The sequence below is a fragment of the Pagrus pagrus genome (genome assembly GCF_965226575.1).
Source record: "Pagrus pagrus genome assembly, chromosome: 9".
Classification (NCBI taxonomy): Eukaryota; Metazoa; Chordata; class Actinopteri; order Spariformes; family Sparidae; genus Pagrus; species Pagrus pagrus.
In genome coordinates this window covers 797049-812563 of record NC_140193.1, presented here as the reverse complement: position 1 = coordinate 812563, position 15515 = coordinate 797049, and the positions used below count along the sequence as shown (strand labels likewise).

At 45.3% G+C, this 15515-nt stretch overlaps 1 protein-coding gene across 8 annotated transcripts in view; it reads left to right on the top strand.

The window, feature by feature from the left end:
- Nucleotides 1-15515, top strand: part of LOC311262618 (titin-like) — a 176848-nt gene that overhangs the window by 94746 nt on the left and 66587 nt on the right. For all 8 annotated transcript variants that reach the window (XM_084362164.1, XM_084362165.1, XM_084362163.1 and 5 more), the window contains 35 exons: nt 262-549; nt 741-892; nt 1085-1232; nt 1393-1570; nt 1660-1781; nt 2055-2342; nt 2440-2736; nt 2840-3026; nt 3150-3265; nt 3379-3678; nt 4283-4582; nt 4997-5102; nt 5317-5513; nt 5605-5913; nt 6008-6286; nt 6575-6874; nt 7142-7444; nt 7545-7741; nt 7867-8050; nt 8140-8442; nt 8698-8997; nt 9801-9919; nt 10031-10208; nt 10345-10629; nt 10941-11234; nt 11376-11675; nt 11768-11949; nt 12155-12284; nt 12429-12619; nt 13034-13463; nt 13565-13870; nt 13987-14168; nt 14444-14573; nt 14670-14821; nt 14904-15051. In XM_084362164.1, the coding sequence (XP_084218290.1) occupies nt 262-549; nt 741-892; nt 1085-1232; nt 1393-1570; nt 1660-1781; nt 2055-2342; nt 2440-2736; nt 2840-3026; nt 3150-3265; nt 3379-3678; nt 4283-4582; nt 4997-5102; nt 5317-5513; nt 5605-5913; nt 6008-6286; nt 6575-6874; nt 7142-7444; nt 7545-7741; nt 7867-8050; nt 8140-8442; nt 8698-8997; nt 9801-9919; nt 10031-10208; nt 10345-10629; nt 10941-11234; nt 11376-11675; nt 11768-11949; nt 12155-12284; nt 12429-12619; nt 13034-13463; nt 13565-13870; nt 13987-14168; nt 14444-14573; nt 14670-14821; nt 14904-15051 (7881 nt within the window). The remainder of the gene's footprint in view (nt 1-261; nt 550-740; nt 893-1084; nt 1233-1392; nt 1571-1659; nt 1782-2054; nt 2343-2439; nt 2737-2839; nt 3027-3149; nt 3266-3378; nt 3679-4282; nt 4583-4996; nt 5103-5316; nt 5514-5604; nt 5914-6007; nt 6287-6574; nt 6875-7141; nt 7445-7544; nt 7742-7866; nt 8051-8139; nt 8443-8697; nt 8998-9800; nt 9920-10030; nt 10209-10344; nt 10630-10940; nt 11235-11375; nt 11676-11767; nt 11950-12154; nt 12285-12428; nt 12620-13033; nt 13464-13564; nt 13871-13986; nt 14169-14443; nt 14574-14669; nt 14822-14903; nt 15052-15515) is intronic.

Below are 15515 nucleotides of genomic sequence, written 5' to 3'. Positions count from 1 at the left end.
TACAGTTCAACTGTACATAAACTCAACTACATCCTAAGTAAAAACTTTTTCTCATTCTTCTGTAATTAAAAGGACATAATTCTTCCCAGGAAACTTTCTGGGAAATTATTCAATAAGTGACGGTGCATTATCCTTTTTTGTTTAAAACTAAAACTGGAATTCAGGAAGTCTCTGATTCCTGACTGAAGCACTGAAGTTATCCAGTAGATGGCAGTATGAAACTGACTTCTCTCTAAATAACAAAACTTTCCCTCCTTGCAGTCGGCCCGACCTTGGACCTTAGTGCCTTCAGGAACGGCCTGGAGGTCATCGTCCCTCACCCTCTCACCATCAGAGTCCCCATCACCGGATACCCGACCCCTGTCGCCAAGTGGACCTTCGGAGAGAAGGAGCTGACAGCCACGGATGAGCGCGTCTCCATGGTGACAAAGCCCACGTACACTGAGCTGACGATCGTGCCGAGCGTCCGTCCAGACAAAGGCACCTACACCCTGCAGCTGGAGAACGACGTTTCGTCTGTCTCTGGAGAGATCGAAGTCAATGTCATCGGTAATTTCACAATATACATTTCATAATAATATTAAGTGCAAGCAAATGGAACATTTATTTATATTTATGATGCTTTCAGTTGAGTGAAAATCAGACTTGATGTGGCTTTTGTCAACCAAATACATAAACTCTGATACACAGTTTAGGCAAGGTTTTTTCTAATTTATTATTTGGTACCTTTATTTTCCCAGCATGCCCCAGTGCTCCTAAGGACTTCAAGGTTGCTGAGGTAACCCGACACCACGTCCACCTGATGTGGGAGGCTCCAGAGCACGATGGAGGAAGTCCAGTCACCAACTACCAGATCGAGAAGAGAGAAGTGTCTCGCAAGACCTGGGCCAAGGTACATCTGAGTTTATCATTAGTGGAAGTGCTGTCAAAGAATCTACATGATTGAACCATAACAGCTCCATCAGTAGGAGCCTTTTGAATGTCCATGTTTATGTTTATAGCAATGCTGGTTAGATAAGATGATCATTACAAATAAGTCTACTGTTGCTTTTGTTCCTCATCATTGCTATGATGCTTTTTCCAGGTGGCTACTGGTGTCCTGGACCTGGAGCACACAGTCACAGATGTGATTGAAGGAAAGGAATATCTGTTCAGTGTCATCGCCTGCAACAAGTGTGGACCAGGCGAACCGGCGTATATTGACGAGCCCGTCAATGTCTCCTCTCCTGCCAGTGAGTATTTCTGCTGAAGCTGAACTTTTACATCATGGCTAAAAACAAGGGCTTCCTTTTTTTGTAGAAAATGAAGTTATGGAGATGTAAAGTTATCACCAGATCATAGTTTTTTACAAACATCAAAAAATCTCATCTATGTCTATCTGCATTCCCCCAGCTGTACCCGATCCCCCTGAGAACCTGAAGTGGCGCGATAAGAGCGGCAAGAGCATCTTCCTGTCCTGGGAGCCTCCGAAGTACGACGGCGGTGCCCCGATCAAAGGTTATGTGGTGGACAAGTGTCAGCGTGGTACCGATAAGTGGGAACCCTGCGGTGACCCTCTCCCTGAACTGAAGTAAGTTTGTCTCTGAAAATGATGTCTATGAATAGCTTCTTCAAAAGCGTGTGTATAATTGTGTATAATGTATCGCTCTGTGCTCACAGGTTCCAGGTGACCGGCCTGATCGAAGGTCAGTGGTACGCCTACAGAATCAGAGCTTTCAACCGGCTGGGAGCTGGCCGACCATGCCGGGCTACTGATGAGATCCAGGCTGTCGACGCCAGAGGTAGGCCAGCTACCTTCAAATCCTTCTGAACTAGATTCTGAATTCAGAGCAGGAACAGGAATAAGATTACATGTTATTCGGGGGATCTGGTTAGGATTTACAAAAGCAAAATGGATAAAATTTCTCAGTTTACAACCTGTTTATGAAGAGTTCGTATTGAGGAGTAGAATGGGATCAGCAGTAATCAGATTGGGAGTAAGAGCAATGGGGATTATAAGTAATTTTCTGAGCAGGATGTGGGTTTTTTCTCACTCTTTATAAAAATTTCAAAAGATCCTCCAGAGATCCAGTTGGATGTGAAGCTGCTGGCCGGTCTGACGGCCAGGGCTGGAACCAAGATCGAGCTTCCCGCTGATGTCAAAGGAAAGCCGGATCCTCGAGTGAAGTGGACAAAGGCCGACCTGGTCCTGCGGGCTGATGACCGCATCGCCATTGACACCCAGCCGGGACACTCCAAGCTGACCATTGGCAACACTACCAGAGGAGACACCGCCACCTACATCATCGAGGCGGTCAACACCTGTGGACGCGCCACCGCCACCATTGATGTCAACATTCTTGGTACTGATGCTGTAATGAAATAAACCAGAGGAGATGTTGTAAAATAAATCATAACACTAAACTGAGAGATTGTCATCATCCTTCTCCTCCTCTTTAGATAAACCTGGCCCTCCAGCTGCCTTCGACATCTCCGAGATCACCAACGAGTCGTGCGTCATGGCGTGGAACCCTCCCAGGGACGATGGCGGCTCGCCCATCACTAACTACATTGTGGAGAGTCGGCAGACGGACAAAGAGGAGTGGGTAAAGCTGTCAGCCACAGTGAAACACACAACTTTCAAGGCCTGCAAGCTCACAGCTCTGAAGGAGTACATCTTCAGGATCAGCGCTGAGAACCAGTACGGCATCGGCGAGCCTGCAGAGCATGCGCCAATCATCGCAAAGTATTCCTTTGGTAGGTTTTTTTTTCTATGATTTATGCTAAAAAATGCTATTTTTAAAGACTTGATGTATGATAGTACCAGATGATAAATCACATCACTCTCCGTCTGTTTCAGATCCTCCTGGTCCTCCAACCAGAGTCACTCCCTCAGACATCGCAAAGGATGCCGTGACTCTGACATGGTTCGAGCCAGATGAGGATGGCGGCAGTCCCATCACTGGATACTGGGTCGAGAAGTTTGATCCAGAGAGCGACAAGTGGATCAGATGCAACAAACTGCCTATTAAGGACACAACCTTCAGGTAAATAAACTGCCAGATTACAGGAATCATGATTAAAGTTCATCAGCCAACAAAGTGAAAGATGTTTATGTGGAGAGAAAAGATGGAGAATATTTTTATGACCCTTATTTCATGTGGCTGCAGGGTGAAGGGACTCCCCACCAAGAAGAAGTACCGCTTCCGTGTTCTGGCTGAGAACCTGGCTGGACCTGGAAAACCAAGTGTAGAAACCGATCCCGTCCTAATCAAAGATCCAATTGGTATGTCACATGTCAACCAGTCGAAAACGAATAAAACAATGTGTTTTACATTTTTAAGGATTGTTGCATCAAAATCACAATTTAATTATTTATAACTCCACACTCTTCTTCAGATCCTCCATGGGCTCCTGGTAAACCCGTCATCAGGGACATTGCCAAGACCTCAGCCCTGCTGGCATGGACCAGACCGGAGCATGACGGCGGCGCAAAGATTGAAGGCTACATCATCGAGTTCCAGAAAACAGGAAGTGAGGAATGGATCCGTATCGCAGAGGATATTCCTCAGACAGAGCACCAGCTGCAGGGCCTGATGGAGAAGCAGGAGTACTCGTTCCGCGTCAAGGCCGTCAACAAAGCTGGCGAAAGTGAACCCAGTGAGCCCAGCGACCCCGTGGTCTGCAAGGAGAGGCTTTGTAAGTCCAACTTTGGGGTAGTAGGAGGGTTGTGTCTGAGAGTATTACAGTCTTTTCCAAAATATCCTCGCTCGGGTCTTGTTTTTATTATTATAACCATGTGTCCTGAGTTTATCCACTAGGGCTTTAAAATGGGTTTTGAAAGTCCAACATTCTGATAAGTTTTACTTGGAGCAACTTTTGCTCTGTTTTTCTTCACTATTTTCTGGTCAGTACAGTCCATTTGTTAAAAAACCTCTTTCTCTAATAGCTTTGACATTTTACATGTACCATTCCTGCAGTGAGACCACTTAATAAACCTCTCTGTTATTACCCAATAAGACAATCTAGATACAGAAAGTCAGGCTTTTTAAAGAACAGTTCTGAAGGTCCTGAATAACATTTGGCCACACTGGATGGAGGTCTTTTGGATTATTTCCCTTTCTTCTACCAGGGATACAAATATTCCGCTGGTGAAGGACATGTAAGACCAGGACTTAATGACTCTGAAAACATATCGTATGTGTTTGGGTTTGAAGAAATACATTCCTAAAATGAAGTTATCCAAAATCAGACTAATGCTGCCTCCTTTTCATTGACCTTTACCTTGTTTTTCTTTCCACAGACCCTCCATCCGCTCCTCAGTGGCTGGAGGTGGCCAACATCACCAAGACCAACGCCGACCTGAAGTGGCAGGCTCCCAGCAGCGACGGAGGCTCGCCCATCACGAACTACGTGGTGGAGAAGAGAGATGTGAGGCGTAAGGCCTGGCAGGCTGTTGACACCACTGTCAAGGAGCTCAAGTACACAGTGACTCCTCTCAACGAAGGATCGCTGTACGTGTTCCGTGTTGCTGCTGAAAACGCCGTGGGAATGGGTGAATTCTGCGAGCTGGAGGACGCCGTGCTCGCCAAAGACACATTCAGTAAGTTCTCAACAGTAATCATGGGTTTTCATCTGTCTTTTAAAATATAGTCATTGTAATTTTTTTCCTTGCAATTCACAAGTTATAACTTTATAACGTTAAAACAATTGTTTTAGCTTGAACAGAACTGACAGGTCAAGTTTTTTGTTTAATTTTTTTGTTTAAAACATTTTTAGTTTCCCACCAACTCTTCATATTGTTGTGTGCATGAGCACTGCAGCCTTAGAGGCAGTGGTTACAACCTTTTCCAAGCAAATATCAATTTTTAAGCCCAAATATAAGTCAGGCCAACTGGATAGTAGCAGGAATTTAGAGTTTTAGTGTTACTAATTCTGCATTTTAAGTCTCAGAGGATGTCTGCAAAGGAAAGAAGCTGTCTTGCATGGACGTTAATGTTTGTCATTCTCTCTGTAGCAACTCCTGGACCTCCTTATGCCCTAACGGTGGTGGAGGTCACCAAGAGACATGTGGAGCTGAAATGGGAACCCCCCAAGAGCCACGGTGGAAGACCCATAATCAAGTAAGACTAGAAATTGCTATAAAACTAGCTTGGATAGCTATGAGACAATGTACATTAAGCGTATATGTGCTTAATAGAGATATTCTGGGTAAAAGGGCCATGAAGCAACAGCTAACAACTCTCTTAACATAGTCCTTGTTTGTCTTTATACCTTTTGTGACGCCAAATACAGTAGAAGAACCATTTAACAAGACAATCACTTTTTACTTCCCAGGTATGTGATTGAGAAGAAAGAGAAGCTGGGAACTCGCTGGCTGAAGTGTTGCAAGACTCCAGACAAACAGACTCAGTTCAAGGTGACGGATGTGGACGAAGGCACTGAGGTGCAGTTCCAAGTCAGAGCCGAGAACGAGGCCGGAGTCGGAGACCCAAGCGAACCCACCGAGATTCTCACCATCGAGGATCCAACCAGTGAGTTATTCTGTTTGTATTATTTCAAAAAATGTGTAATTTGTAAGAAAACGTTTCAGACATAAACTCATGCATCCTTCTCTTTCTTCAGGCGCTCCATCTCCTCCTCTGGAAGTCACCATCCCCGACGCCAGCAGGGAGCACATCAACGTCACCTGGAAGCCTCCAGCCAAAGACGGCGGCTGCCCCATCACCGGGTACCATGTGGAGGTGGCCGAAGCCCGTCCTGAGCTGAAGTGGCTCAGAGTCAACAACAGGCCCATCAAGGAGCTTAAGTTCAGGATTGATGACGGAATCAAACCAGAGAAGAAGTACGTCATCAGGGTCCGTGCCATCAACTCTGTTGGTGTGAGCGATCCCTCTGAGATCTCTGACAAAGTCTTCACCAAGGATCCCGACTGTAAGCATTGACAGAATTGAAATTTTAAAAGAAGAACGAAAGCACATGATAAACACTGATAATTTAAATAATAATCCTGTCCTCTGGTCCCAAGGTGCACCAACCATGGATTTGGAGGCACAGGACGTGGTCGTGATTGAGGGTGAGAAGCTGCACCTGAACATCCCCTACAGAGCGATCCCGACACCTAAGATGGTCTGGCAGAAGGACACGATCGAGTGCAAGGCTGATGATCGCCTCTCCATGACAGTGGAAATGAACAGCGCTCACCTGGAGCTGCTCAAGTGCACACGGGCCGACGCCGGAGCCTATGCCATCACCCTGGAGAACAGCCTTGGAACCGCCACGGGCACCGTCAACGTCAAAGTCATCGGTAGGATGTCCTCCATAAAACTGTGCTGTGTTATATGTTGTTAAACTCATGTAGTCCAGTAATGATGTCCTTTTGTAAACCACTCCAAAAGGTGTTTTTTTCCAAGTTTTTCCCACCAGCGATTGTCAATGGAGTAGTCTCATTTAGTGAAATTCTTGCGCTGGTGGATGTCATTACCTCAGTACTCAATAAAAACCTGCCAGCAGTCCTATTAACACCATTTCTGGATGTATTTCAGCAGAAAGAGACAAGCAGCAGCTATGTTCTGACATTTTTGCCTCCCTGTAGGACTCCCCGGTCAGTGCAAAGACATCACCTCCAGTGACATCACCAAGAACTCCTGCAAGATCAGCTGGGAAGCCCCAGAAGATGACGGTGGCACCCCGGTTGTCAGTTACACCCTGGAGCGCCGCGAAGCCTCCAAGAAGACCTACATGCCTGTCACGTCTGGAGAGAACGTCCTGACCCACACTGTCAAAGACCTCTACATCAACTGCGAGTACTACTTCAGAGTGAAGGCCATCAACAAGGTCGGAGCCGGACAATATCTGGAGCTACGCAACCCCGTCCTCACAGAGGAAGTCAAACGTAAGTCATGTTTTTGGCTCAGTAACGTCAGAGAGGATTAAACTGTTTTGTAAGTGTGATCATGTTAGCATAATGATATTAGCAAGTACAGCCTCACAGATTTGCTAGACTTAAGTCTTCTGTAAAACTGGGTTAATACAAGTGAATAATCTTCTAAATGAACCTGACGCAACACAATTATCTGTAACTTTAATGTCTTAGAAACTGACAATACCACGAAATCTTAAATAGTCAATAAAATGAGATGAAACATACTATACTCCACAGAGAAACCAGACCCACCGCTCCAGGTGGAAGCCCACGATCCAACTTCCAAGTCCATCAGGGTCACCTGGAAGGCTCCGGACAATGATGGCGGCTGTCCCATCCAAGGCTACATTGTGGAGAAGATTGAAAAGGATGGCGACCGCTTTGAGAGGGTCACCCCGAGCCTGGTCCCCGGTTTCTCCTTTGTGGTAACAGGCCTGAAGGAGGACATGGAGTACCAGTTTAGGGTCAGAGCTGAGAATGCAGCCGGAGTCAGTGAGCCATCCCGCAGCTCACAGCCCATCAAGGCTGCAGATCCCGTCGGTAAGTAAAACTACAAAAATTATATATTTACCAAAGTGTTTTTGAGCTTCAAACTTCAATAAAAACTGGCTAAATTTCATAAATCTATTTCCACTTTCAGATAAACCAAAGGTCACCCTCCACGCCCGTGTGCAGTCTGGTCTTTGCATTAAGAAGGGTGAGGAAATCCGCATTGATGCCTACATCTCAGGCTCTCCATATCCCAAGGTCACCTGGATGAGGAACGACGAGGATGTCACCAAAGAGCCGGCCAAAAAGATCGTTCCTGTCATCAAGAAGAAGAAGACAAAGGCCAAGGTGTGTGACCTCTGAGAGTCCTGAATATTGTGTATTGTGTATTGTGTATTGTGTTGTGTAATATCGTGTATTTCTAATCTCAATATTTTTAAGGAATTTATAACATTTTCCTTCATTACCTTCAGGTTCCTGAACCAGAGGAGGAGTTTGTGACTCCGCTGCGTGAGCGTCTGGGTCTGGATCAGACAAAGAAGGGTGAGTCTGCTGTGATGATCCGTGACGCCGTCAGAGCCGACCATGGCAACTTCACCATCCAGGTGGAGAACACTCACGGCGTTGCCTCCGCCACCTGCTTCGTCAACGTCCTCGGTAAGACAAAAGTTTTAGTTTTTTTGATTCTTTGAGTTTCCTTCCATCCTCCTGAGATTCAACGTTGACCTGACCTTGCTCTGTCACAGACAAACCTGGTGCTCCAATCAACTTCACCTTTGATGAGATCAGGGACACCTCGGTCATCTGTAACTGGGAGCCTCCCGAGGATGACGGTGGCAGTGAGATCCTGAATTACATCCTGGAGAAGAAGGACAACAAAAACGATGAGATCGGCTGGATCACCATCACCTCCACCCTAAAGGGCACCAGCTTCCCTGTCACCAAACTCATTGAAGGGAAGGAGTACATCTTCAGAGTCACCGCCGAGAACAAGTTCGGCTGTGGGCCAGCCTGTACCTCTGACCCACTGGTCGCCAAGAACCAGTTTGGTGAGCAGAGAACCGAAAATTAACATATATAAAAGAAATTGAAGTCTGAGGTCAGCTTTACATCCAAAAGTTATGACCAAGAATTATCTATCTGGCTAACGTGTGCATTTAAAATACGTTGTGTCAGACTTTTTTATTCTTTTTGACTTTGGCAGCACCTGATGGTTGTATCAAGAATGACCCTATATCCTGTTCCCTCTTTACACTACTGTAAAATGAGAATTGCGTCAATCACCCTTTTTCCTCCCCCCTCAGATCCTCCTGATGCTCCCAACACCCCCAGAGTCCATGAGGTCACAGCAAGCAGCGCCCACATCTCCTGGCACGAACCGAAGGATAACGGCAGCCCGATCCTGGGCTACTGGATCGAGAGGAAGGAGGTGAACAGCAAACACTGGACCAGAGTCAACCGCGCCCTCCTCAACTCTCTGGAGGTAAAGGTCACCGGCCTGATGGAGGGACTCACCTACATCTTCAGAGTGTGTGCCGAGAATTTGGCTGGGCCTGGGCCCTTCAGCGAGCCAACCGACCGCACCATCGCCATGGACGCTATCTGTAAGTTGTTAATGGATGCTCAATCTTTGGGAATCTGTAATTTAGTCAGATCATTGTGATTTAAAAATGTTGGACTGCTGAAGTCATTTAGATCCAGATCAGTGATGGCTTACATTTTTTTATGGCTTAGAGGAGGACAAAAATGACAATGTCGAATGTTTTTGCACATTTCAGCCCAATAATTACAAAATACTTGCAGAGACTTTTTGCAGAGCATTTGATCAATTTTATTCTGGTTGCCTACTTTCAGGGAACCCATTGGTTTCAATTTCAAGGGTTTCAACATTGTCCCTGATTGAAAAAGCAGGAATTCATATCAACATCTTCAATCTGTAATCATAGCATCCCCTATTGGCTGATCAATGAGATTATCCAAAATACGGAAATGCAGGTGTCAAATTTAATCAAATTAGTACTTTTCACAAATTTTTATTAAATGGTTTCTTCCATTTTTAATACAGTAATTACAAAGTAAAAACTGTCATGATGTAAACACAACTTCAAAGGACCAAACCAGTATTTCTGTATGTTTTAGCTCTTCATGCTGACCATTTCCCAAAGCATAGTGTCAAGACTTAAGTTGGATTTCTGTCCTTCTAGGCAGCTATTTATTTTTAATTCAATGTATTTGCTGTAGTTGGTTTTATAATGTAATGAAATTACAAAGAAAAAAATTAAGACATTTCCCAAAAAGCCGACTGGTGTGTGCTGCAGAACACAAACTTTTCATCATGTGAACATAAAGAGCAATCAAACTTCGTTCTGTTGAGTTAATTCTTTCACTGACATTTTCTCCCACCCAGTGCCTCCTGGCCCCCCCACACCACGGATCGTGGACACTGGGAAGGACTCTATCATCGTGGCCTGGAAGCCTCCTCTGTACAATGGTGGAGGAGACATCCTGGGATACCATGTTGAGAAGGTACAGAAAATTAATACAGCACCAGACTCTTGGATGAAAAATTACTTGTTGGAAATATTTTGAATTTTTAACCTGAAACTGTGATGTTAAAATCTTGATTTCTGATCACAGGTTTTGGCCGGAGAGAAAGAATGGACTCGCAGCACAGAGTTCAGGTGTAAAGAGCTGACATACACTGTGACCGGTCTGACCGAAGGAGCAGATTATTATGTCCGTGTCATCGCAGTCAATGACGCCGGTCCTGGAGCTCCTGGTGTGACTGAACCTGTCCAGGTCATAGAGCCTCAAGGTACAGATGGTTTTATTATTAAAAGGGAAAACAAGACATTACTTGCTGGGATGCTTTTAGCATTAAGAAAAGACAATCTCTCAGTTGTTTGCCCCGAAAAACACCTCCTCATAACATTTATGTCTGTGTCGTTCAGAAACTCCAAATGTGGAATTTGATTCCTCCGTGAAGAACGGTGTCATCATCAAGGCTGGCGAGCCACTGAAGCTTCCCGCCGTGGTGACTGGCAGACCCCAACCTGAAGTCAAATGGGTCAAAGACGAAGCCGAAATTGACAAGGAACATATGATTGTGGAGACAGAGGGCAAGAACAGCACTCTGTTTATCAAGAAGGCTGTGAGGGCGGATCACGGAAAGTACCAGATCTCCGGCACAAACAGCAGTGGCACCAAGACCGCTGAGACCAAAGTGGACGTCATGGGTCAGTGTTGAATGAATACACAACAGCATCAAGGTTTCCTATCAAAAGTCCAGTAGATCCTATACATACAATGTCTGGAGTTATTGGTAACTGCTCATGTTTCTGAAGAAAAAAACATTCTTGATGTCTTAAAACCATTTATAATGTGCTGAAAAAATTTACACACATTACTTTCCTGATACTTCCCTCATAGTACTGAGTGTATAAAAATCTTAGATATAAACCTTGTATGGCAAGAGATCCAAGGCACAACTAGGAAAAAATGTCCAAGACCCCATAGCTGACGTTTCTACTGGTCTGTCTTTCTGTAGACGTTCCCGGACCGGTGGTTGACCTGAAGACAGTGATGGTGACCAAGAAGAACATCACCATCACCTGGTCCGACCCCGTGGACAACGGTGGTAGTGACATCATTGGCTATGAGGTGCTGAGAAAGGATGCCAAGATGAAACTCTTCCGCCAGCCCATCGAGACTGCCTCCTGCAAGTGCGACATCCAGGGCCTTCTGGTCGGTGAGGAGTACGACTTCAGGGTAATTGCCAGGAACAAGTACGGCGATGGAGCGCCAGCCGACCTGGGACCCATCCTGGCCGCAGATCCCAAAGGTAAATCCACTAAAATTCGACTGACATTTGACATCATATGAGTTTTCCAACAAATTATATCAAAGAAACAGCATAGAATATTTGTAACTTCTCAGAGTCACAATTGTTAAGTCTTGACTGAACTCTTCCACGATATTCCAGGTACTCCCTCTGCTCCCGAGAAGCTGCACTACACCGACAGAACCAAGACCACCATCACCCTTGCTTGGCAGCCACCTCGTACCGACGGTGGCAGCCCAATCAGAGGCTACTATGTGGAGAAGATGAGGTCCGACAGCAATGAGTTTGATGTGGCAAACCGCAAGATCTTCACCGAGTGTTGCGGAACCATCGAGAACCTGTCGGAGAACCAAGAGTACCAGTTTCGCGTCAAAGCCGTGAACGAGGTTGGGGATGGAGAGCCCTCCAAGCCCATCAGTGCCAAGATCATGGATGATGAAAGTACGAAACTCACTTTTGTAAAAGAAACCTGATTTAGTGAGGCTGATCTGGCCAGGTAAGACTCATACAAAAACGTGTTTGTTTGTCCACAGTTGCTCCAATCATCACCATCCTGAAGTTCTTCAAGAGCAATGCCATCATCGTGAAGAAAGGCTCAGCCATCGACATCCCAGCAGAGGTGAAGGGACTTCCTCTGCCAACGCTTCAATGGGTGAAGGACGATGTGGTGATCGAGAAACCTGATGAAGAGAAGATGACAATGGAGACTGAGGAGGTGAGAACTGTTTCATGTGTTCATGGAATTTGCTCATTCTGTATTTCCAACATTTTGTTCCAGAGAATGATATCTCAACTACAGGCCAGATCCAGGCTGAAGTCTGTGTAGAGTTTTGATGTTTGTAAAGTACATTGAAACTGCCTTGTGTATGATATTGCGCTTTATATATAAATTCATTTGTGTGTTGCCTTCAAATCTTCAGGTGAACCGGACGACTATAAAGACTAAGATTGCCATCCCAGACACCATCAGACAGGACAAGGGCAACTACAAGCTGGTGGCTGAAAACTGCTACGGCAAAGCTCAGCATGTCATCCATGTCGAGATTCTTGGTAAGAACATCTCCAAATAACAACATTTTGCAAGTGTAGTTTCCAGGTCAGGATTAGTTTCCATTGTTTTACTCTTTAAATGTTTAAAAGTTTTTATCATCTCTACGTAATGAGCACTACATTAACCCAACCATGCATTTTCAGACCGCCCTCTTCCTCCGAGAAACGTTGTGGTCTCAGACATCAAGGCAGAATCATGCTACCTGACCTGGGATGCCCCGGAGGACAATGGAGGCAGTGAGATCACCAATTACATCGTGGAGCGTAGAGACGCCAGCAAGAAGAAGTCCGACTTTGAAGTTCTGACCAATAACCTCATTGACAGGAGATTTGGGGTGAGTCAGGGCTACTTCAATCTGCTGGTAATTTAAAAAAATCAGATACTCAATTGTCACGCAAGAAGAGCTATTCATCCCAACTCCGGACTTCCAAAAAAGGTTGAACTCACTTTCAAAACGTGATAGACTAATAGCCTAATTTAAATGTTTTCTGTGAAAGAGTGGGAGAACATTGAACAACCCCAAACTCAGTTTCTATCTTTGATTGTGATCAAATTTAGTGTGAAACGAGGAACCCTGTTCCAGAATAGTCTTTATTTTCTGTGTAATTAGCAAAAAATTATCACAAAATAACAGATCCATAAAATAGAGCCTTAGAAAAAATGTATTTACATTTTCATAATTATGTGATTTCATCTTATGTTACACCATAAAAAAAGAATAATGAATGTCCCTGTTTTGCTCCTGCAGGTCTACAAACTGAACCTAAACGGGACCTACCAGTTCAGGATCAAAGCTGAGAACAAGTATGGCGTCAGTGACGGCTGCGATTCAGAGAAAGTCCAACTCAGGGATCCGTTTGGCCTCCCTGGCCCTCCACGTAACCCCAAAATTATTGCCGCCACAGCAACCACCATGACCCTGACCTGGGAGCCTCCTCTTGAGAACGGTGGCTCCACAATCCAGGGATACTGGCTGGAGAAGAGGGAGCGCGGCGCTGTGTACTGGGGTCGCGTCAACCGAGCTCCAGTCACTAAACCGGCAGTGAAGGGTCTACAGTACACCGTGTTGAGGCTCATCGAAGGAACTGAGTACCAGTTCAGGATCGCAGCCTGCAACGCTGCAGGTGTCGGACCGCCCAGTGAGGCCTCTGAGTGCCGCTTCACCGTGGATCCATGCAGTGAGTGTTAAGCCTTTTATCTTTATTATGGTTTTCATTCTTAACTGAGCCCTTATGCAAAAAGTGAAATTAAAATATTTTACATTAACCTCCACTCTCAGACGTTCCCAGCCCACCTGGATCTCCTGAGGTTAAAGACAAGACCAAGAGCAGCATCACACTCACCTGGAGCCCCCCGGACAGAGATGGTGGAAGCCCCATCAAGGGTTACATTGTCGAGGTCCATGAGGAGGGCTCTCCTGATTGGAGGAGGGTGAACCCTGCCGATAAGCTCCATCCATCCACTGAAATCACCGTCCCAGACCTGAAGGAGGGCAAGAAGTGCAAGTTCAGGATCTACGCTGTGAATGCAGCTGGCAACTCGGAGCCCGCCAAGACTGCCGACATCATAGTTCAGGACATCCTGAGTAAGAGCCTCACAGCAGTTAGACTGCAGATCTACTCATAATACAGTTACTGCTACTGTTGATGGAAATATCTGCTGTCTGAAGGTTTTGTTTTTGTGTGTGTGTTTGCTCTCCAGTCGAGCCAACGGTGACTCTGGACATCAGCGCTCACGACCTGCTGAACTGCAGAGCAGGAACAGCCATCAGGATTCCCGCCACCATCACTGGACGACCCGTTCCCAAAGTCACCTGGACCTTCGATGGAACCGCCGAGACCGAGAAGAAGAACGAACTGCACACACTTCCTGTCGACTCAGAGGTCAGACCACTCAGACTTTAACTGACTGTATATTAATGTAACTGTTCATGTTTGCATCACTGAAGCATGAAATTCCAATTACTGTACCAAGTAATTTGCTTAGTTGGACAAACACCTGAATTATATCTCGAAAAGTATCCAAACTGATCCTAAGGCATCTTCATAACTCCAACTGCCTGTGGAGAAAGTGTGAATGACAACATTTTTAGAACACCAATAAAAATTGACATCTATCAAACAGTGAGTTCTGACATCGTGCTGGTATTTCCTCTCAGATCCACTCCACCGACACAACCTCAGAGGTTGTGATCCCGGAGACCAAACTGAACCACAGCGGCCGATACATCATCAACGCAGAGAGTCCCGCCGGACACAAGGTGGTCAAAGTCAGAGTCAATGTGCTCGGTATGTAAAGATTCAACAGATAGAAAAACAAAATTAAGATATCTTCTTCACCTGTGAGTCTTTTAGTCTTTAATTTCTTGGTTTGTGGATCTACAGACCTGCCTGGACCTCCAAGAGACTTTAAGGTCAGCGATGTGACAAGGGGAACCTGCCGACTTACCTGGAAATCTCCAGAGTGCGATGGAGGAGAAAGAGTGAAGAGCTACTTCATCGAGAAGAAGACAGTGGACGGCAAAGCTTGGACCAAGGTATGAATCCCACACCTGCTGCTAACTGTTAACTGTTCTAGCAGGATTGAAAATGCTCTAATGTAAAGTCCAACTCTTCCAGGTAAACCCGGCCTGTGCTGCTCAGTCTATGGTGGTTCCAGACCTCATCAATGGCCAGGAGTACCTGTTCCGCATCAAGGCTGAGAACCGCTTCGGTTTCGGCCCATTCGCTGAGACCATTGATGGAATCAAAGCCAGAGATCCAATCCGTACGTACACTCACTTTTATTATTTGTTTTACTGTTTTCTGCTGGTTTTAGCAGCTGCGGCCAGAGACATAAGATTTAATACAAAAACCTGCTTTGTGATAGATAATTTATTTTATTGCCAATTTCTAAATAATATTCACATCTTTGTATATTTAGAATTGCTTGTTGCTGTACTGGCGTAGTTTTACTAACTTAACTAACCTAACTAAATTTTCTTGATAACACGTATGTACTTTTACTTCAGGACTTCTACTGATTAGTATTTTCTGACAGTGCCCTTGTACTTTTACAAAGATCTTAATACATCTTTCATCACTGTACAGTGTAATCACACTAAATCACACTTGTGTACAGAAATGTATGTCTCAAGGTTCTGGGTTTGGACCACAAATACACATCAACCCCTAATTTAAAAAACAAATTCAGAGGTTTTACAGTGGTAAGGCGGTTGTTCCCTAAAAAAC